A 21,584-nucleotide genomic window follows, 5' to 3' on the forward strand; every position below is an offset into this window, starting at 1 on the left:
GTCATTTTAGGGGTCCGTGATGTGAAAAATTTTGAGAGCCACTGTCTTAGAGCTAATGCAGCTGTAGTGTCTCTATGTAGTTCGCTCCCTCCATAGGTGTTACATTTCTGTGCAACTGTCTTAAACTCAGTTCTTCTTGCAAAGCCCTGGCTTTGATTTCAGTATCACTGCTCAACTTATTTCACCTGCTTCTTAATTTCCTGTAGTTTTTATCGCTGTTGCTGTCAGTTTGACAGGATTAAGTGTGCACGATGACCTCTGTCTCTAAAGCAGTGTGTCCAGTTTTATATCAAACATATGAGCATGGAAACCTCAGTGGTCTTAAGCGTTTCTTCTTTTGTAGATGGCTATGATTGGTCGTTGTGTTAAAAGTCATTTCAAACAATCTGAAAACATGTCCATGTACTTCTATAGCTAAGGCTCCTGCTGTATTTGAACAAACTTTTGTTTTGCCTCATATTTGTTGACCTTCAGACTGCACATAATGGTTTAAATGGTTTGTCCACACACCTGCCTTTGAAATATAACACCAGTGCTGGTCCACATACTGTAATAAGCATCAGCTGAGACTATGGACTCATACCATCACTCACAACCTGCTCAGCTCCTCCTCACCTGTTTTACAAATTCAAATGTTGGACATTTAAATGACTTCCTGTGACCCAAGACAACTCAGTCAATGCTTGTGAACACACAGCACGTCTCACTAAATATGGAACTGCTTTTCATACAACCCAGTATTTAACTTTTGGTGATCTTGCATATTTTGGTTAATTTATCTCTGATTTCTTCACATTTCTGCACATTATCATTTCTGGGATCAAAGGAATAACATAAATTCTTAGTTCAATGGCTCTTCAATGCTGACGACTTTTGTCCGTTTTGCAGTGAAACTACATAGCCATTTCCACAGCCATACCTTTAAGAGGAAACAAGTTTTCATGTGAGTTCAGCAAAATGCTGGACAAAGACATTGCTGTAATTCACCATTTTCCCACTAGGAGGCAGTGTTGGAAGGCACAAAATGTAACCGCCACGACCTCAGTGAAGTGTTGGATCATGTAATTTTCTTCACTATTTAATGAAAATAAATTAGACATATCTATTTGGGCCCCAAACACTCATGATGTCTCATGATGATTTATGCACTCTGCCAGCATAAATTTGGGACTAATTTTGGATGCTTTATAAAGCTTTTATGAACAGAGAAAGAGTGTGGTAGTCTTGCTTCATTGAGTTGAAATCATTCAAAAGTAAAATTGTGCTATTTTTACCACTTTGAAGAAAGCCCTTCAGAGTTATTATCCACTTATACTCACAGTGCTGTAGCTCATCTGACATCAAACAAAACCTCTTTCAAGTTTCCAGCTTCTTTGAAAGCACAGCTGCTAGCTTATTCTCTCAGGTTCCTGGTTGCAGTTTGTTATTTTTTTTCTTTTTTATGATCACATTTAAAAACAAACTGCAGCTGGATAAACTTGCAAATGACCAAGTATGGTGGAATTTTCACAGTGAGGGAAATGCTGCCTTGTTAAATACATGAAAATTTGAAACACATGACAAATGAACTGCACTGATATACAGTACTTAGTAAATAGTGTATACTCAGGAAGTGTGTCAGAACAACACACACAGATAAAATAGTTGGAACATGTGCTTGTTTGGATTGCAAAATAACCAACAGACAATCTGCAGATTTTTTAAAGACTTTTCCCAGAGAACTCTACTGTGATTTTCATCTATTTAAACTTATTGTAACTAAATTTTAACACTTGCATAGATGTATTTTGTTTTTTAACTTCTCCAAATTCCTAAAGAAATCAACTTAAAAGAAGTCCCTATCTTTGCAAGATGATTAAAAAATCAAGAGGTTTAGCCTCCCATTCAAAGGTTAAGTACAACAAACACAGACTGTTTGATGTCCCTTCCAGTACAAATAGAGCTGACACTCAGAGAGAGAGATTCACTGGGCTCAAACAACCAACCATTCAACTTTTTCTTTAACTAAACCCAGAGCAGAGCAATGGCTGCAGATATTAAAATGCTCTTTTGCTTTGGACTTGCTGTTGTACTAACAGGTATGAGATGATGCATGGATGAAGTTCTGTGTATAATCTGGTAGGTGACAGAGATTTCTTGTAATAGTATTCTGTTTCTTGTCGGTCAGGTGTGGGAAAGTCTGCGGTTATTGGGAAGAGCCACAGCGATGGAAAGGACGATGTCCTGCTGCAGTATGTTGTTAACAACTCACTGAGGGAGCATCCAGTCCTCACCAAACTCAAACTGGTAAGGGATATAAAGAACCAGCAAGCTGTCATATATTTGTGTCTCATTTGGAGGTGGAGATGATAATTTAAACACTTTCATATCACATTAATTGTTGTAACATTGCTTTTTTACTTGCCGCAGCAATACAGCTGGACTTTTTGCAAGTGGTTCAGAATAATGCTGCTCTGCTTCTGAAAGATTTAAACAAATGAACCCATGTGTTCCTGGTCAAATTTTAAATTCATTGTAGGATTCTTTCGATTACCTTTGGCTTAGTATGGTCAGGTACTTGCCAACGTTAAGCAACATGCTGAAGCAACCAGAAAGATTTAGGTCAGAGATGAAGGTTACAAACCAAAGGTGATTGTGCCTTTTGAGTAGAACCTGACCAATATATTGGTCAGCTGATATTATTGGCCGATATCGGCCTATTACAGATATATTGGTATCAGCATATATGTTGTCTGATATGAGCCAATATTTTAAAAATGCTTTGTTTTTTTAAGTTATTTAAGCAGCATCTTATGTATATTTGATCCTTTTTCTTAAGTCAAGCTTAATATATATGTACATATGTTTTTTTATTTATAGTAATTTACAATTATTAAATTCCCAGTGAAGTTTACCGTTTCAGTGCACTGATGTCATTTTATACAATAAAGTTTACTGTTAAATTGTAAAATATACTGCCCCCATTACATATCTTTGTCACATTCACATTTGAGGGATCATTGCAAAAAATGTGTATTTATATTTATGCATATATAAGATTATCGGCTGATATGTCAATATCAGAATTTTTTTACTCCCTAATATTGGTATTGGCATCGGCCCCAAAAATCCAGCATTGATCAGGCCCTACTTTAAAATTGTAACTTCTAAACTCTGGATCTCACTGCCACTGTATTAAACATTTGTAGACATCTGCATTTATTTAGTTTCTAGTTTTGCTTTTGTTTCTGCTTTTGTGTAATTTTTTAAGTCTTTACTTTTTATACAGCTACTAACTTATCAGGAATATATAATTACTACAATACATGATTTCAGAGCCTGAGTAGCAGTACAATCTTTGGCCACTAGAGGGCACAACAGTGCCAGAGGAGACTACACAGCTCCATGACGAGATCACCTCCAGTACCAAGAGAAATATGTTGTTTATCCCTTTCGCGATAGAATATAATGATATATTTTACATGATTGTTAATTTTCATTTTAGAGAACCCTTGAGGATGAGTGGAATAGAATGATGGTTGCCATTGAACAGGCCCAGTTAATGGCAAATCTTATTAGACTCATCAATGCAACTAAAGCTATTGAAATTGGTAAGACTATGTCAGGCACACACACACATTGAATGGAAAACAGTAGCAGTAAAGAAAAGCTGACATAACTGGAAATTTAGAAGCAACCATATAATTGTGAAATTAAACCACTGCTGATTACGTAATGTTGAAAAAAAATTAAATACCACTGACTTTATAGCACTGAAATGTTTCACCCTGAAAGGCAATGATCTGATTCTATTTAGTCTCTCTTTGAAATTTACAGCTTTTCCCTGCTCCCATAGAAACTTCTCTAATTTTTTAACCATCTTTAAATGACTAAAACTATGAATCTAAAGTGATTAATACTGTATTTATTCTGCAGGGATGTACACGGGGTATAATGCACTGAGCATGGCTTTGGCCATGCCAGAGAGTGGACATGTGGTGGCTTGTGAAATATCAGAGACCTATATCGACATTGCCAAACCATTTTTTAAAGAGGTGAGAAAAAGTACAAAGATTGACATATATTCAATCATCCATTAAAAAGTTGTCTACACAAGAAAAAAGAAAATATGTTAAGATGTTAAAATTGTTAAAACTTGTTTGTTAAAATTTCGATTTGTTCAAGAAATCTTGAAAAACTCCATAATAAATATATTACACAACTAAATAATTTCCAGTTCTTTGTACTTACACAACATTTGATTGATTGTTGCTTCTGTCAGAGCAAAATTGTGCTGCAGACAGCATACTGTATATCCACCTTCTGTCAGTATGTCTTCAATGCTGTGAGCCTGAGAGTAAAAAGGTGTCTGCTCAGTCACGTAAAGATGCAAAGCCAAGCAATCAATCAATCAATCAGTTTTTGCCTTACCTAACATCCTTTAAAAAAACAATTAAGAAAAAAAGAAAAACTACTTAAAAACCTTGCACAACACTCTATTCACACAATGTAACCTTTTGTATAGGCTGGGGTTGAAAGTAAGATAGACATACGGCAGCAACCTGCATTGGACACACTGAGTAAGTGCTTTTATAAATCTCAGTCATGATTTCTGATTAAAAAGAAATTGACTCACTCATTTTTGCAATTTAATTATCATCTCCTGTCATCAGATGAACTGATTGCAGCCGGCGAAGCTGGAACATATGACTTTGTGTTCATCGATGCTGATAAATTGAACTATGACAACTACTATGAGAAGTCCCTTGAGCTCATACGAAAAGGGGGTATTATTGCAATTGACAATGTAAGTACACCTCACACAGGTAGGTTGTGTTAGAGAACATATGCTGTGTTATTCAGAGGTGTTTGACTGCTCTGTTACTGTTTGAAGGTGCTGTGGAGCGGAAAGGTTGTGAATCCTGCTGCTGATGACCACACCTCCCAGGCTCTGGATGCACTCAATAAGAAGCTGCACAAGGACGAGAGGATTGATCTGAGCATGCTCACTGTGGGTGATGGGCTGACCATAGCCATTAAACGCTAAAATCACAAGATTAAAAAAAAGTTACATGTTTGTTATAATGGTGCATTAGTTTTGATATTGAATATAAGCTTAGAATGTCATATGTGGATTACATTGCCTTCTGTATTTTTTGTCAGCTACAACAATCATCCAAGGAATGCTTTTTCAACTGCAGATTAAACATTAAAACAGCTTCCTCTTATCACTGTGTTGAATGTCTTCACAAGGACAGCAATCATAAAAGTGCTAAATAAAACAAATATACCATTTCAAGCATCAAAAATGCCCCAAATCAATAAATACCTGTGCATCTCAGGATCAGATAAACATAAAAAATAGTAGTTTTCTTGTTATTGTAACAGAACATGAAACATCTCATTTTGTTTACAGGCTGATATGATCAGCTCTTTTTGTGGCTCCATTACTGTAACCACAACATCTCACACATCAAAAAACAAATATGATGTATGGGGAATAAAGCTGAAAACAACTCAAGACTAAATCTTGTAAAGACGCTACAGTTAAGCTCTTTATAGGAAGATGAACACAGAAGCCTTTGCATATGTTATTTCACAGTTGAGTGTTTTTAATTGTTGTGATCTTTAGTTTTTAATATACATTATGCTTTTTATGTACCATTTTACAGCTGGGTCTGAAATACTGTAACATTCCACTTGAATTACACTATGGCAAGGATGTTTTACATTCTTGCTCTATTACTAGCTGAAGGCAAGCAGCTCACATTCAAGGAGTCCATGTCTTTAAAAACAAGGGCATGATTCAAGTCTACACTGGCCTGAGGTGTTACAGTTTATTAGTACAGACACATGTAAATACACATAGAAAGCCTTCACAACATGAGTGTTGTATGAAATGTAAGTTTTGATTTACAAGTGTAATTAGCAGTAGAGCAAAATGAAGCATAATTTTATGCTTTCAAAGACCATGTAATCAGAGAACATTACACAGTGCAGTTAGACAGTAAAATCTTGAATAACAATCATATTTCATGTGTTATACCAATGTTCTTAAATTAATTGAAAATTACAGAATATACATGCTAGCATTAAATTAGAAGATAAACAAATGTGGTGGAAGAAGTATTTAGATCATTTAATTAAAATAAAAGTAGCAATACTCTATGACAAGTGAAAGTACTGCATTCTAAAGTTAAGTCAGCACAAAAGTATTATCAGCAAAATGTACTAAAAGTAAAAGTATCAAAGGTAAAAGTACTGATTGTGCAGAACAGCCCCTGTCAGTGTTTTACATTATACATAATTTTATTGAATTATTATTGCTGATGCACTAATATGTAAACAGCATTATAACATTGTAGTTGGTCAAAAAAGAGCTCATTTTTACTACATAAAGTTTGGTTCTTTACTCAATAATGCATCATATTTTAAGCTGTTTGCATGTAAAACCTGAAAATGCAAAGTAACTAGCCACTCTAGCTGTAATACACTCACCAGCCACTTTATTAGGTTCACCTGTGCAATCCAATACAACAGCTCTGCCATAAATTGTACATTTACAAAGCTTATACATTTTCAGTTTTTGCTGACATTGTCTGAAAAGTGATAATTCTGCTTTATGTTTATTATTAAGGTTGTAGTGGGTGGTGGTGGTGTACTGGAGTGCATTATATTGAACAGTGTTCCTAATATTTTGTCCACTCCATTAACATACATGAGGAGGGCAAAATATTAGGAACACTTTTCAATATAATGCACTGTAGTATACCACCACCATCACCTACTACAAGCTCAGTAATAAACATTAAGTAGAATTATCACCTTTCTGACAATGTCAAAAGAAACTGAAAATGTATAAACTTCATAAATGTAGAATTTATGGCAGAGCTTTTGGATTGCATTAGATTGCACAGGTGTTCCTAATAAAGTGGCCAGTGGGTGTATAAATGTAGTGGAGTAAAAAGTACAGTATTTCCCTCCAAAATGTAGCGGGGTAGAAATAAAGTAGCATATAATGTAAGTAAGTAACAACTACCTCAGTTTTATAAAAACAAAGCACAGTACAGGAGTAAATGTACTTAGTTACATTTCACTACTGAAAACAAAGAATTATTGTGAAAAACTTTGGAGGGGAGAAAATCGAAGAAGAAGAAGAAGAAGAAGAAGAAGAAGAAGAAGAAGAAGAAGAAGAAGAAGGATTTGAATGAGAAAATGACGTCATCTGCTAAAAGCACTAAAACGGGTTGACTGTGGTCTAGTATTAGAAAAGGGGTTTAATAACAATTAAAACACATGTCACACATTGTTATAATAATAATACAGAGAGAGTTAATTGATAATTGTTGACATACAGCCAGCTCATCTACGTCACTGCTGTCTGCGACAAAACGTAGTGTAAGCTCTCATTAAACCAGCAGCTGATGCTACACCTTTTCAGCACCGCGGACAGCTCCGTTCTGCATACCGAGCAGATGGCGACGGGTATAAAAAGTCCGCATGGAGCGAATCTGCAGACATTCCCACAGCAGCACACAGCATGAGTCACAGCATGGAGAACAGATTCGACTTTCCGCAGAGAAAAACTCAATCTGAGTATTTACAATATAAATCAAAAAACCTGGAATTCGATACCGGTGTCATGATTAGGGGGACATCCGCAGGTATGGATTTGAGCAGCCCGTTATCTGGAAAGTTCAACGAGAAAGAATTGCTGCATGGCTTGAACGACCGTCTTGCTGGATTCATAGAGAAGGTGCACCAGCTGGAGCACCACAATCACCTGCTGGAGAGTGAAATCGAGGAGATCAAAGGGAAAGCAAAACCCGCATCTTGTTTGGAGCAGGAGTATGGACCAGAGCTCGGCAAATTGAGAGAGCTGATCCAGGACATTACACACCAGAAGCATCAGATTGAAATAGAACATCAGAATTTGGAGGAAGAATTGTCCAAGTTGAGAAGAAAACATGAAAAGGAGGCGCGCAGCAGATCAGACGCAGAGAGCAATATTATGGTCCTGAAGAAGGACATCAGTGACGCGTATCAGGCCAAACTACAGCTTGACAAGAAAGCGCAGTCTCTCGTGGATGAAATCTACTTTCTGAAGACAAACCATGAGGCCGAGGTGAAAGTGATGTTTGACCAAATCCAAAATGCGCAGGTGACCGTCAGGGCGCACGAATTTGGCAGCCCTGGCGTCACTGCGGCACTTCGGGACATCAGGGCACAACTGGAAGGTCATGCCGTGTCCGACGTCCAGCAAGCAGGAGAAACTTTCCGATCTCAGTTTGCAAAATTAACCGAAGAAGCCGAGACCAAGAGAGAGGCGTTAAAAGCGACCCAGCAAGAGATTCAGGAGTACAGGAAGCTCCTGCAGGCCAAGAACATCGAACTGGACTGCGCTAAAGGCACCAGGGAAGCAATGGAAAAGCAACTTCATGACGTCCAGGATCGCCACAAAGAAGAAATAATTCAATACCAGGTAACACTAGATAGAGTGGATTAAAAAAAAAAAGTTATTTCAGTGTTCAGACCTGCATATCGTATCCAGTAACAAATGTTCTCTCCTCTCTTGCTCCAGAACACAATCAAAGAACTTGAAAATGAGCTCATAAATTGCAAATTTGATATGTCTGGTTATTTGCGGGAGTACCAGGACCTGTTAAATGTGAAGATGGCTTTGGATGTGGAGATACTGTCTTACAGGTAAGCTGCACTAAATCCAGATACAGTAGGCCCAGGCACTCTTCAACAGTTGGTATGGGAAACATTTTTGGGGTGAAAAAATATCAGTTTTCCATAAATTTCCTTGTTGCACAGACATTTCCACTTCTGCTTTCACTGTCATCATCTAGGTATACAGACTATCATAAATTGTGTGTTTAATGGTTAGTGGACTGCAATTATATAGCACCTTTCTAGTCTTCTGACCAATCAAAGTGCTTTACAATACATGACAACATTCACCTATTCACACACACATTCATATGCTGATGGCAGAGGTGTCAACCTGCTTATCAGGATCTAACCTAATGCACATCCACACACACATGTACACACACACACATACACAAACACACACACACACCAATTTGGGGTTCAGTATCCAGCCCAAGGACACTTGGGACTGGAGGAGCTGGGGATTGAACCACCAATCTTTCAATTAGTGGATGACCTTGCTCTACCTTCTGAGCCACAGCCGCCCATTCAACATTTAAAGTACAATACAATCCACAAGGTACTGGTGGAAGGTTCTGGTGCAAATAACTACAGTGTTGCACTATGGGAATCGTAATTGCAAAAACCAAAAATATACTAATATATCATCTGAATTCTATTTAAATAGCCCTAAATCAAAATCACAAATTTGCCTCAAAGGGTTTTACAATCTGAACATCCTTGATTCAGATAAGGAAAAAGTCACCCATGTCTCCTTGTCTCAAGTATTTTCATTAATAAGGATCAAAATAAATATTGTAACAATCTCCTATCTTGCAGGAAACTTCTCTGTGGCGAAGAGGCTCGGCTGTCCACAATGTCGGACACCCAGATCTCGTTGCCCTACATCTACCACCAGTCGCCCGTGTATACCCTCCCTTGCCTCAGTCGGCCTGGAGGCCCACAAAGGCGAGCAGAGCCCCAGTACAAGTTTGTAGAGGAGATCATAACGGAGACCACCAGGGAAATTGAGATGTCAGAATTTGAGGAGACAGGATCAGAGGAGACGGAAATGGGAAAAGATGAGCAGGAGTGTACTAAAAGAGATAGAGGGGGTAGCGAGGAAGAGAAGGATAATAATAAAGATGGTGGAGAGGACAGAGGTGAGCAGGTGTCTGATAGTCAGCAGAATCACGTAGAATCAGAGGAAATTGTTGTGAATGGGGATGGGGAGAGTCCTGGTGAGGTGGATGATGAAGGTGACAAAAGTAAAGAGGAGTCAGAAGAAACAGGAGCAGACAATGAGGACAATGGTGTAGATAAAAATACTCAAAGCAAGGTCGAGTTAATTGACAGCCATAATACAAAAGAAAATGAGCAATATGAAAAAGTAGCTGAAAACACAAAAGAAGAGAAAGAAGATGCAGCAAGAGTGCAAACAGTTCAGAAAGATTTCCCTTCAAAACCAGAGGATTTAAAACTAGAGGTCCCTGTGGAGGAAAAACTTCTGAAAAAATCTGAGGATGATGAAAAAGACGCTGAGAAGGCTGATCTAAAAGATAGTCTGACCCCAGCTCAAGCGAAGAAGCATGTTGATAAGACTTCGATCAAAGAGTCTAAGGAATCAGACAAAATTCAAGAGCAAAGCAGCAGTGTTCAAGTGAAAGATAAGGCTCACACTTTGGCTTCAGAAACAGTTGAGAAAACCACAGATTTTACAGCAGAGCCAAAGAGCACTTTGACCGCAGAGACTGAGGATCTTTCAAAAAATAAGGCTCAAAAAACCTCAAATATACTACCAAAGAGTGAGGGAAAGGAACACAGTCATTCAGAGCCAAAGGAAAACAGTCAATCTGAACCTCTAAAAGATCAGGATAAACTTGCAAAAAGCATTCAAGATGCCAGGGATGATGGCAGTAAGGGCCAAGATAAAGAGCCATTGCTTAAATCTGATGTAAAAAGTCTTCCTGAAGTGGGCGATCAAAAGCCAGACAGTGGTGACAAAATCCAAACAGTCCAAACTATGTTGCCAAAGGAAAAGACAACTGTAACTGCAGAAGTCAAAGAGTTACATCAGAGGGCGACCGAGAGCAGCCAGGTTCAGAAATCAAAGCAGTTTGAAGGCTCAGAGAACATAAATGATCCCCAAGGTGAAACTGAGAAGTCAGAGAAATAAGAAGAAAATATCAAACAGAAGGATATTTGAAGAAGCAAGGATCATTTCCACCTCATATGACATATATGACAGTTGAGGGACATATATCAAATATCAAATAGTGAAGCTAAACACAGCTTAACAGCTTAACCATTGCAGCTGAGTTACAGGTTACATCTGATCCAATCAAAGTCAAGTCATCAGCAGAGCCAAGTGAAGGGAAAGCTCTTCTCTTTAGAAAGACCATTTCAACAGAAGAGAGCATGATTCTTCTAACGTTTGCAACAGCTTTGCCCTTGAACTTTAAATCTTGTCATGTATTCAAATCTTTTGACTCACTACTTCAACTATTGCAATTACGAGAGTAAAAGATGCAGGGTGAATTTTGAATTTGCATCTATATTTATTTGCTTTGGTATGTGCTGACAAATAAACGCAATATCAAATGATTCTGTGATTCTACATATTTTGTTGATCGCACCTCACACAGTTATAATGTGAATAAAACTTGCTCATGTTTCTGGCATGGATAACTCAACTGATATCAATATATAAGTCCACTTACTGCAGTTTTGCGGTTTTAACTTTCTATCAAAGTCAATACCAGCATCTCTTACCCTCATGACTCTGTATCCAAATAACCTCCATTCATCAAATCTTGAGACTAACTGAACTGCTGATAGTTTGTCTTCTAAATAAAACAAATGCTGTACATCCATATCAGATCACTGAATCAATTATAATAATAATAATTTAACACGAGCCAAAGGTAATGCTATTCCACACAAATCACAAAAGTTTGACAACTGCATTAAAAGTCAGTACACCAACATTATGCATAATCTCAGTGGGGGCGGTGGAATTATTATACATCTTTTTGCCAAAAATAACTTCTAACACCTGATCTACATGTCAGAACATTGCTTGATTGGCTTCAAAGCAAGTTTCTGAGAATTCTTGACAGTCAAAGCCCCGTGATTCAACCCCAATTTAAAGACCTAAACAACCTCAGAGTATCAGTTTTGACAGAACTGGAGAGGATACGCAAGGAAGGATGTGACAAGCTGTGATTGCTGTCAGTGGGGCCACTATAAAAATATGAATCAATAATTGAAACATACAAGATAAGTGCCAAATTTAAGTAAGAACAAATTCCACACACAGCAAGAGGGGTCACTGAATGGTTTGTTGAGTATGAAAAAGATGTGAATCATATGCTGTGACCTTCACAGTCACCAGATCTCAACTGAGTTTATCATTTGTGGGATATTTTGGACAGAATGTTAAACATTACTCTTCATCACCATCATCATCAAAACTATACGAGGAAGAATGGGGCCTCTTAGTACAGTTCCACTGAAGCTGTTTGCTAAGAGACTTCATTTTTGTTTCTCCTTCAATTTGTCAACCATCTGTACAAACAAATTTGACTATTTTTTTTAAAAGATCACAGAAACTCTGTCACTATGGGACAGTGTAACATTTCTAATTATTACACAAAATGTGTGAAAAAATGAGATATACTGAGAACATTTTATGCTGAAAACAGATTTTTAAATGAAATCTGTTTTCATTATGAAGTAGTTAAGCATGTTAGATGTGTTTGCAATGTGAACTCTTGACATGTACCAACAAACACACTGACACATACATGTGATGAACCAAGCAAGTCATTACATGTCTAGTTGTTAGTTGCACTGCATCACCACATAATAAAAATACATTTATGGAGTTCAAAGTCTTTATTGAAAATTTATACATACACATAAGGACCTCCAAGACTTCCTGTGGGCTCTGTCTCCGCCCAGCACAGGGAAGCACTTTTGAGAGTGCACACATGTAACTCTTGGTTACACCTCTTCCGGACATGATAGTTTGGCATTTCTGTGAACAATAATTATGTGCCCCCAGTTGTCTGTTAGTACAGAATGAACAAAACTAATTCTGCTTGGTCGGCCAAGTGTATGGGTTCCTCTCAAACTTACAGACCAAACTTTAAGCAACCCAAAAACTGCCCAGTTTAAGGGAAGGTCACGTGTACAGCTTTAACAGAACATCACAAACCCCGATGGCCGACACAAAACAAAACATAACAGAGCTTTAGCTTGTCCTTGTGTGCATGAACAGGAAGGTTGCAGCAGTTTTTAAATAATAGCACAAATAGTCTAGTGTACTTCACGAGGTTTGCAAATGAAAACTGTTTGGATGACAAAGGAATATCAGATGATCAGTGATTGTAAAAGTCAGAGAGAAGGTAGGACAACGCTCACCACACAAAACCGTCAACTGATGAAAAAAAAACGGAGTGTCTGGGATTATCACAATAAAGCCACACAGAGTTGATGACAGGCAATGGGATTGTATTGATTTCATTATTATTATGGCAGTGCTGGACAGGAACAACGACATGATTTATAAATAATATGCCACCCACTGACTCCTGAATAGATGCAACTACAAAGTAAAAAGCAACAGAGGTAAAATATACCAATGACAAAAGCACCAACTTAAGGTGGTACTCAGTTTGTTGTTGTAGCCTTTGAACCAATCTCTCCAAGATATCCCCTTGCTGGTTGGAAATACATTTTAAGGCCAGATTCTTCTGATATTCCCTAGTCCCTTGCAGTATGACGAAAGTTTAGGCTTCCAGTTCCAAGCCCAGACCCAGCTTGTGGCCTCCAGCATTGATGTTCTTGCCGTCGACCAGGCCAGACAGGGTGAGTTTCACACCTGCGCAGGAAAGAGGAACCGACATTAGCCATTACATGTGTAAACAAAACATTACTATTCTCAAACACAGGTTGGATTTCTGAGAATGAGAGCTAGCTGGAAACGTAGGCTGTTTAGTGTTGCTATAAATGACTCTATTCTAGGTCAAGTCATTTATAGACCATCTGCTCAAAAGTGAACTGCTGTGTGGGAAGACTAGTGTAGAGCCTACAGTTGTGATACAGGAAATCAACTAAAAACAGAGGTATATAACTGTAGAACTTCTGTTAACTGACACATTTTGTAAACATCCTTAAGCTTTCCATTAACCTGTAAAACCCAACTTACCTGGTCTAAGAGTCTGGGTGTATCCAACACCAACAAGGCTATTGTTGTTCACTTTAGCCTATGGAAAAAAACATGACAGTCAGTTGTTGACAATTTACAGTACATTCTTCTTTGGCCTCATCCACTTGAAGTCTTGGCTGCACTACTTACGCTGACAGAGGCATCCTTGTCCAGCTGGTATTTGGCTGCGATGCCGAAGCGTGTGCTGTTGCTACCAGCGGTCCATGCCAGGTTGACTGCTGTCTCCAGCTTGTCGCTCACCTTCTGGTAAATGGAGCCTCCAAACTCAGATCCGTCGTTGCTTTAAAGATCATAAGAGACAGAGAGAGATTTCACACAACAAGAAACACAAACAATGGGATTTCTGACTAAACAGGTTTTTATTGCAGTCTTCAATAGCTGTTTAGTTTTATTTGAAGAATATTGCTCTTCCCCGGGCTGCGTATGAAATCTGAAAAAAACAAAAAAAACAACCTGCCATTCTGCTGGATTTTGCTAACAATGACAAACACATTTGAATTGCACTTTTAAGTCAGTAATCAATAGCTACAAAAACTGGCCTTAGAAAACACGATTGTTCCATTGCTGACATTTTTTTGAGCTCAGCAACAGGCAAGTTTGTGCAAATAAACTGTCAAGTGTCAGTGACAGAATAACACCGCACATTTTACTGGTACAGTACAATGTTTAAATGTGTCCATTGCCTTCCCTCTGGCTTAATTACAGACATACAATAAAATGCAGGCCCTATTATTTATTGGGTTGCCTTATTTATTCAGTTTGGTGCACATAACTAAGCTAAAGCTATTGTATTCTCTCACCTGTATTCATGTTTTATGAGCATTTGGCACAAGTAAACAAATTCTATGTTGAACAAGAAGAAGCTGCTCTGCGGCATTTTTGCTTCCGGATGTTAAAAAGGTCCTATGATTGTTTGATCTTTGAGTCACAATGGGGAATGCGTCACCTTAGCAACCTGAGATTTGTGTATTTGTTTTTTTTTTAATTAGGTTTTGGTCGTTTCATTCTTCTTCTTCGTGGCCTTTGATACATTTGAATATAAAAATACCATGTTACCTCATGTTTTTGGTAACTTCAGGCACTGTACAATACATCACATGTATAGGTATTTGTAGATTATAAAGGAGTTTCTAGATCAAGTTTAAATTTAGGTTTGTGCCTCTGTATTACTGAACTGAATGTTTCATCCTGAAAAGGTGCAACTAGATGGTACAAATCCAAACTTTATTTGGAAAGTTTTCTACTTACACATTGGTATGCAACTGGAAGTCTCCTGTCTTGTAGCCAATAGCAAAGTTGTTCTGGGTCATCTTGGATTTGGCAGTGTCAAAGGTCATCTGGTAACCGGCGAGCCAACCCTCGTAGCCGACGACAGCAGCTCCGTGGATGGTGGGGCCAGCGAAGTCAAAGTCGACATCACAGCCCAGGTTAACATACTCGCGCTTGTAGGCGGTCTTAACTTTGCCGCTCTTCTTGCTGTTGATGACAAATATGGCTTTGGTCAATCGTAAAGTGAAAGCTCGTTTAGAGCTGCAACAATTAGTCAATTAATCAATTGACAGAAAATTAATCTGCAAGTATTTTGATAATTGATTAATTGTTTGAGTCATTTTTTAAGCAAAATATGTCAAATATTCGCTGGTTTCAGCTTCTCAAATGTGAAGAATGCGTTTCTTTGTCAAATGACAGTAAACTGAATATCTTTGGGTTTTGGGCTGTTTATTGGACAAAAAATATATTTGAAGAAGTCACACCTTGGACTCTGGAAAATTATATAGTCATATTTCACTATTTTTAAACATTTTATAGAACAAACGAATAATCGAGGAAATAGTCAGCAGATTACTTAATAACAAAAATAATTGTTGCTGCAGCCCTAATCCCGAACAAGTCAGGTTAGCTATTAAAAAAATAATTTGTACAAGGGATAAGTTACATTTCCTTCAGTATGCCATTAGTCCATTTAACATGCAACTACAAGGCCTTTAAATGGACAAATCTTGACAGGTTACCTGGTGGAAATGTATATAAAAAAATCTTTTGCGAAACATCTTACGTAAATGCAATAAAAACACAAATGATCTCAATGCTCCAAATCCAAATTGTGACTGTAAATCACCTGATTGCAATTCAGTCAGTATGAGATAACATATAGTCTACAGCCAAGGTTTTACGATCCCCGAGATAATTCCACACCTTGGCTCTCTACCAGCTGTCAGCTTGAGTAACCACCACGATGAGAATCTCTTTTTTTTTTTTTTTTTTATTTTTAACCAGCATTTGGCTTGATGCTGGTGTTTTATTTCCCAGTCTTAGCATGACATTGTAGCTTCGAACATGCTGTCTCAATGTAGTCACATAACTCCACCCTCACAAACCACCCCGCAGTCAACATGAGGACAAGCTTCCTATAGGCTGTGTGCCATACTCCTCAAGTGATTTACACCTCACAGAAAGCAAAATACACAGGATTGCCTGAGCATGTGGGCACGCTAGTAAGGCAGATTTCTATTCCTCCAAGAAAAAAACTGTAATAACTCAAGTAAACAAAGGTGAAAAACATGACAGCAAATCATAGTCATGTATTACAACAGAGTTGCTCCATATGGGGACAGGGGTCAGATGGCCTGCAACGACACTTGTCAGAAGCATGTGCAGCACAGATCAGGTTGCCACTACTAGTCTTGTAGAGAGGCAGCAGCCAGAGTAAACTACATTTGTTAAAGGTGCAGTGTGTAGAATTAAGTGGCATCCAGTGGAACGAACTTGGCAGAAATGGAATATAATATTCATATGTTTTAATTAGTGTATAATCCCTTAAAAAATAGGAATCGTTGAGTTTTCGTTAGCTTACAATGAGCTCTTTATATCTAAATAGGGAGTGGGTCCCCTTCCATGGAGGCCACCATGTTTCTACAACGCACAACAGACAAACCAAACACTGACTCTAGAGAAGGCCTTTCACCTTTTTCACATCCACCGTAGGTTTTCCTACGGGGGGGGGGGATTCAGTTGGTTGCAATCTGCAACCTCACCACTAGATGCTCCTAAATCCTACACACTGGTCCTTTAAGTATGTTGACCAGTGAGTTCAAATTAAATTTTCATCAAACATTTGCAGTGTATTCTTAGAAGTAAATCTCATGTTTTATGTAACAAATCATCTTACCCAGTGTTCGGTGAGAAGGTTGTGTCAAAAGTCAACTTCAGTCCCTTGGCAATCTGTGAGAATCAATTACAAACCATTTGACATAAGAAAGAAAATGTTGTGAAGACAATTTTGGCTATTATGTTGAAAATGTTTGAATATTTTCCTCACTTGATCTTCAACTGTGATTTCTGTTCCCAGGGTGTTGTCAGTGTTCCACTTCTCAGTGAAGGTCAGGCCATATTCTGACCTCTTGTATTTAGTTTCCAGGCTGCCTGCAACTTTGCTGGTATCAGTGTTGGAGGAACCAGATGTTTTGAATTCCTGCAGGAGACAATTTTAGAGAAATGACAATGACAAGAAAAATGTAAAGACAAGTTACAAAGAAACATTGGAAACAAAGTGTTCAGGGCAGATTAAAACCTGGGCCTTTGTCTTTTGGAGCTTTCACCTTAAGGTTTTGAGGTTTGACCATGTTTAACATGGACATCTGACATAACAGTATATAAATGACAGAAAATCACAAAAAGAATGTATTCCCTTAAAGTTAAAAACAAATATTATTGCCTGTAATCTATAGCACTGGGATGATTCATCAACTAACTACTTACAACACTATCTATAATGGATTACTTAATTCATCAGGCAACAAATCATAACAGTTGCAGGTTCCAGCTTCTCAAATGTGAGGCTTTACACTTCTATACTTTGTACACAACAAATTGTGATGGATATTTTTCACTCCATCATATTTTATAGACAAAACAGATAATCATGAAGATGTCAATAGATTAACTGATAATGAAAATAATCTTAATTTGCAGCCCTTAAAATTAACATGGCTGGGTTTTGTTAGATATTAGGTCTGACACGTTCGTGAGGCTGAACTCCATTGTTCTGGGTAATGACTTGCTACCTTTATGGCTGACAATGCCATAGTAAAAAAAAAGTAAATCTTTTCAAAACAGAGCCATCACACAGAAGTGTCAAACAAATTTTTGTCACCTAATGAAAAACCTACATCATCTTATGTGACTTTAATGTGCAGTTTCAACACTTTAATGATTATAGATTAAGTTCTAGTTTTGTATTTTTCAGAGAAATTATCTTACCACTCCACTGTCTGACTTCGTCTTGACATCAAGCTTCACCAAGCCAAATCCTGAAAGAAAGAAATATTTTGCTCAAATTATTTCAGAGCTACTCTACAATATCAACTAGACTTGGCAGTACAGACATTTTAACATCACTGCGGTCAAACTGTGAGAAACCATACCATAGCCTTTGTTGAAGATGTCCTTGGCAGACTTGCCCAGATCAGCATATGAGGGAGGCACAGCCATCGTTTCTGTAGACAGAAGAAAAATAATAAATTGTGATTATTCTCCTGATTTAAAATGTATTTCCACTAGACTGTGTACATTTTTAAAGAAAAAATAATAATGACATGGTGATATTTTAACAGCTGCAATTGCAAGTTCTGTCAGTAGAAAATAGTGAGATATCTGAATGGGTGAGTGTTTTTGCATGACGAAAAGAAATAAATTATAGCAAAAGAGATTATAGTGAACAGCAGTAAAGGTAGTGTGTGAATTCTTGCTAATATAGCTGATGCATTTATCCTAAAGAAAAAGAAAACTGATTCACATGTTAACTGCAACAGTATATGGTCCTCCTACAGTTGCCACAACTGCTGAGCAGACAGTTAGGCCTTGCATTATAGGGTTTGACATTTACAACCTATACGAGGCTGCTGCCCTGTGGATGACTGGACACACGGGCCTTCCTCACTGCACAGACTGGCCTGCATCTCCTGTACTAGTCAGCTTTTACTGCAAAACTATGGAAAATACATCCTCTACTGCACATCAAACTCTTCTCTCCTATATGGATCAATTTAACAATCTGAGGGTACAAGTGTTAATCAGTCCACTTTCGAAGTCTTATTTGACAGTGTTGGTTTCACTTTGCATTTCACGCCAGTATTACAGAGCTCCAGGTAGTAACAGCAGCACAAGTGCCTGACAGCCTGTGAACAAGGTTACCGAGGTAGAGGAGCCATTTTGCCGCACTGGTGTACCTAGGTCAGGGCCTGCTTCTTCTTATTTAACTTCTCCACATTAGTTGGCCTGCACGGCCAGGCGTGGCGAGGCACATGCCGGTGCCAATTAGCAGGATGTGTTAATTATCTGTGCTCACTCACACTCCTGTTAACTAGGCCGTAGGGAGGATAACATAATATTCGCTGACATTATACAAGAAAATTAACATTTTTTTTCTTTGGGGTATCTCTGCAGAACATACGCCACTACTTCAGCAACATGATACATGTAACACAACGCAAAGCTGCCCTGTTTTTTATCATGAGATGTGTCAGACGCAGCGTGCCGAGTATAGCTAGCTCAGCTAACTTGCTAGCCTGCAGAGTACCGGTGTGTGTAAAGCAAAGCTAAATCGCCGGTTTCTCGCATAATTAAGTGGATTAACAGTGTCAAAAAGGTTAAAATACGTCTCTTACCGGTAGAAGAAGGGCTAGAGGTACACGAAAAGCGACTTTATTAGAGATGTTCCTCACACCGCACGGCCGAGGGAGGCGTCACCGGTTGGAGGGCGAGCTGAAGGAGACTGCACCGCAACGAAGTCCAGACCTATCACATCTCCGGCGGAGGACCAGGGACGTTCAAGGCTGTGCCTGAGTAGAAAGACTTTTACGTCACACAGTGCATGACTAGACGTCAGGATGAGCAATAAGATATCAGTGTAAAATAACAATGACATTTTAGTCTGATTGAAATAGCTTCCACCACCGTTTTACTCTTAAATAAATAATTAGTTACTATGACAACATGAGTAACAAATCTGTAAACTATATAGTTTTTTTTCTCTTTTTTTTTGTCTTTATTCATAAACAGAAGTTTTTTTTCACAACCCTCTGTCCCTCTTTTTTTGAGTGAATTGAACTCAATGCTTAACTCTCTTATAAATAATAAAAAAGCGACAGGTTCTGAGAATATGACAGAATTTGATGAAACCCCCTGAAGTCAGGTCAATTGCTCTTTACTAATGTCTGACCTTGAGATTTTTATTTATTCAATTAATTTATTTATTATTATTATTATTATTATTATTATTATTATTATTATTATTATTATTATTATTATTATCATCATCATTTATTTTTCTACTTATTTAGAATATTTATATATCTCTCATTGCACATACACATTTACAATCTAATACTTGATAATGTAGTTAATGTCTTTGTTCTTTTTTTTTTTACACAGCCAAAGAGTACTGACATGTGTACCAAACATACCTCATTTCTTAGCAGAAATAGATTCCTTACTCACCACTGTTAAATTTCTTAAAAATAAGAAGTCCCACTGCCATCAGACTGTGAGAACAGGAGAACTGTGACAACAGGATAAAACAGCTGTGAAGGCCCAATAAATAGTAATATACAATAAGTAGAAATATAGCTGGCCTTTGTAGATAACACTGCTGCATATTTCATTCATATTTTGTATTCACTACCTCACCTTTATAACATATAAATATATAACTACAGCTACACCTACCAGAACAATTACTGCTGCACATAGCCTAAGTATTATAATATTTATAATGTATATAGATTGAATTCCATTTACTTGACTTCTTATTTTGTTTGCATTTATAACTTCTGGTTTTTATCTGTTTCCTTGTTTTCTCCATTGGTGTAACATGTGAATTTCCCCACTGGGGTTCAGTAAAGTCTTATCTTAAGTCCATGCCGGACTCATATGGTTTATTTTTCTCCATGAATGACTAATGTTGTATTATGACATATCTGATTTTTGCCTCATACGTATGTGCTTTCTTTTTGTTTGTTTGTTTTCCCACTTTTCATCCACTTGCTGCTTTTATTAAGTTTTACAAATCTATTGCCTGTTTGTTTTATTTTTGTTTGTATGCTTGTTTTGATATTTATATCTGACTCTTTTGTTTCTGTGACTCTTGTTTCATGCAATGTTGAACCTTTTGTCTACCTGTATGTTTGTACTGTTCTGTTCCTATGTTGCAACAAGAAAAAAAAAAACTTGCCAGGTAAATCAATTTGGATCAACTGTAACTGATGTGTGCACAACTGTAGCGCTGCAACTAATGATTATTTTCATTGTTGATTAATCTGTCGATTGTTTTCTTGATTAATTGATTAGTTGTTTGGTCCAAAAAATGTCACAAAAATGGTGAAAAATGTCGATCACTATTTCCCAAAGCCCAACAATCCAAAGATATGCAGTTTTACCATCACAGAACACTAAAGAAACCAGAAAATATTCATATTTGAGAAGCTGGAATCAGATAATTTAGACAGAAACAATTAATTGTTGATTGATTATCAAAATAGTTGTCGATTAATTTAATAGTTGGCAGTTAATCGATTAATCAACTCATCGTTGCAGCTCTACACAATTGTAAATAAATAAGTATGAAAGCTCATGCCTGATTTTAGGGAATGCTGCAGCCCCTCATTATCCCAGTTGCCTGTGTCCATGAGGAAATTCTGGTGTGATCTGCAGTTGT

The 21,584-nt window shown here is 37.6% G+C and overlaps 3 protein-coding genes across 3 annotated transcripts; 2 read left to right on the forward strand and 1 right to left on the reverse strand.

Annotated features, from left to right (window-relative positions):
- The first annotated feature begins 1,934 nt into the window (after positions 1–1,934).
- On the forward strand, positions 1,935–5,203 carry comtd1 (catechol-O-methyltransferase domain containing 1). Its single transcript, XM_044373311.1, has 7 exons — positions 1,935–2,078; positions 2,168–2,286; positions 3,485–3,590; positions 3,916–4,034; positions 4,505–4,559; positions 4,653–4,786; positions 4,874–5,203. The coding sequence occupies exons 1-7, from the start codon at positions 2,024–2,026 to the stop codon at positions 5,024–5,026; spliced, it is 741 nt and encodes a 246-aa protein (XP_044229246.1). The 5' UTR covers positions 1,935–2,023; the 3' UTR covers positions 5,027–5,203.
- Positions 5,204–7,359: 2,156 nt separating this feature from the next.
- Positions 7,360–13,075, forward strand: LOC122997001 (neurofilament light polypeptide). Its single transcript, XM_044372871.1, has 3 exons — positions 7,360–8,461; positions 8,561–8,685; positions 9,478–13,075. The coding sequence occupies exons 1-3, from the start codon at positions 7,520–7,522 to the stop codon at positions 10,811–10,813; spliced, it is 2,403 nt and encodes an 800-aa protein (XP_044228806.1). The 5' UTR covers positions 7,360–7,519; the 3' UTR covers positions 10,814–13,075.
- A 56-nt stretch (positions 13,076–13,131) lies between these two features.
- Positions 13,132–19,680, reverse strand: vdac2 (voltage-dependent anion channel 2). The gene is made up of 9 exons (XM_044372872.1): positions 19,537–19,680; positions 18,295–18,366; positions 18,131–18,180; positions 17,190–17,342; positions 17,040–17,092; positions 15,119–15,346; positions 14,000–14,150; positions 13,850–13,907; positions 13,132–13,522 (listed from the first exon to the last, which is right to left on the reverse strand). The coding sequence occupies exons 2-9, from the start codon at positions 18,359–18,361 to the stop codon at positions 13,431–13,433; spliced, it is 852 nt and encodes a 283-aa protein (XP_044228807.1). The 5' UTR covers positions 18,362–18,366; positions 19,537–19,680; the 3' UTR covers positions 13,132–13,430.
- Positions 19,681–21,584: the final 1,904 nt, after the last annotated feature.

This window comes from Thunnus albacares, chromosome 14, assembly GCF_914725855.1.
Source record: "Thunnus albacares chromosome 14, fThuAlb1.1, whole genome shotgun sequence".
NCBI classification, from domain to species: Eukaryota; Metazoa; Chordata; class Actinopteri; order Scombriformes; family Scombridae; genus Thunnus; species Thunnus albacares.

Bases quoted from the DNA above. Each gene is read 5' to 3' on its own strand.
- comtd1 (XM_044373311.1), top strand. From the start codon at position 2,024: ATGGCTGCAGATATTAAAATGCTCTTTTGCTTTGGACTTGCTGTTGTA. The intron at 2,079-2,167 runs GTATGAGATGAT...CTTGTCGGTCAG, and splicing joins ACTTGCTGTTGTACTAACAG to GTGTGGGAAAGTCTGCGGTT. The intron at 4,560-4,652 runs GTAAGTGCTTTT...TCCTGTCATCAG, and splicing joins ACCTGCATTGGACACACTGA to ATGAACTGATTGCAGCCGGC.
- vdac2 (XM_044372872.1), bottom strand. From the start codon at position 18,361: ATGGCTGTGCCTCCCTCATATGCTGATCTGGGCAAGTCTGCCAAGGAC. The intron at 14,151-15,118 runs GTAAGTAGAAAA...TGATCTTTAAAG, and splicing joins TTCCAGTTGCATACCAATGT to CAACGACGGATCTGAGTTTG. The intron at 13,908-13,999 runs GTAAGTAGTGCA...TTTTTTCCATAG, and splicing joins ACAAGGATGCCTCTGTCAGC to GCTAAAGTGAACAACAATAG.
- LOC122997001 (XM_044372871.1), top strand. From the start codon at position 7,520: ATGAGTCACAGCATGGAGAACAGATTCGACTTTCCGCAGAGAAAAACT. The intron at 8,462-8,560 runs GTAACACTAGAT...CTCTTGCTCCAG, and splicing joins AAGAAATAATTCAATACCAG to AACACAATCAAAGAACTTGA. The intron at 8,686-9,477 runs GTAAGCTGCACT...CCTATCTTGCAG, and splicing joins GTGGAGATACTGTCTTACAG to GAAACTTCTCTGTGGCGAAG.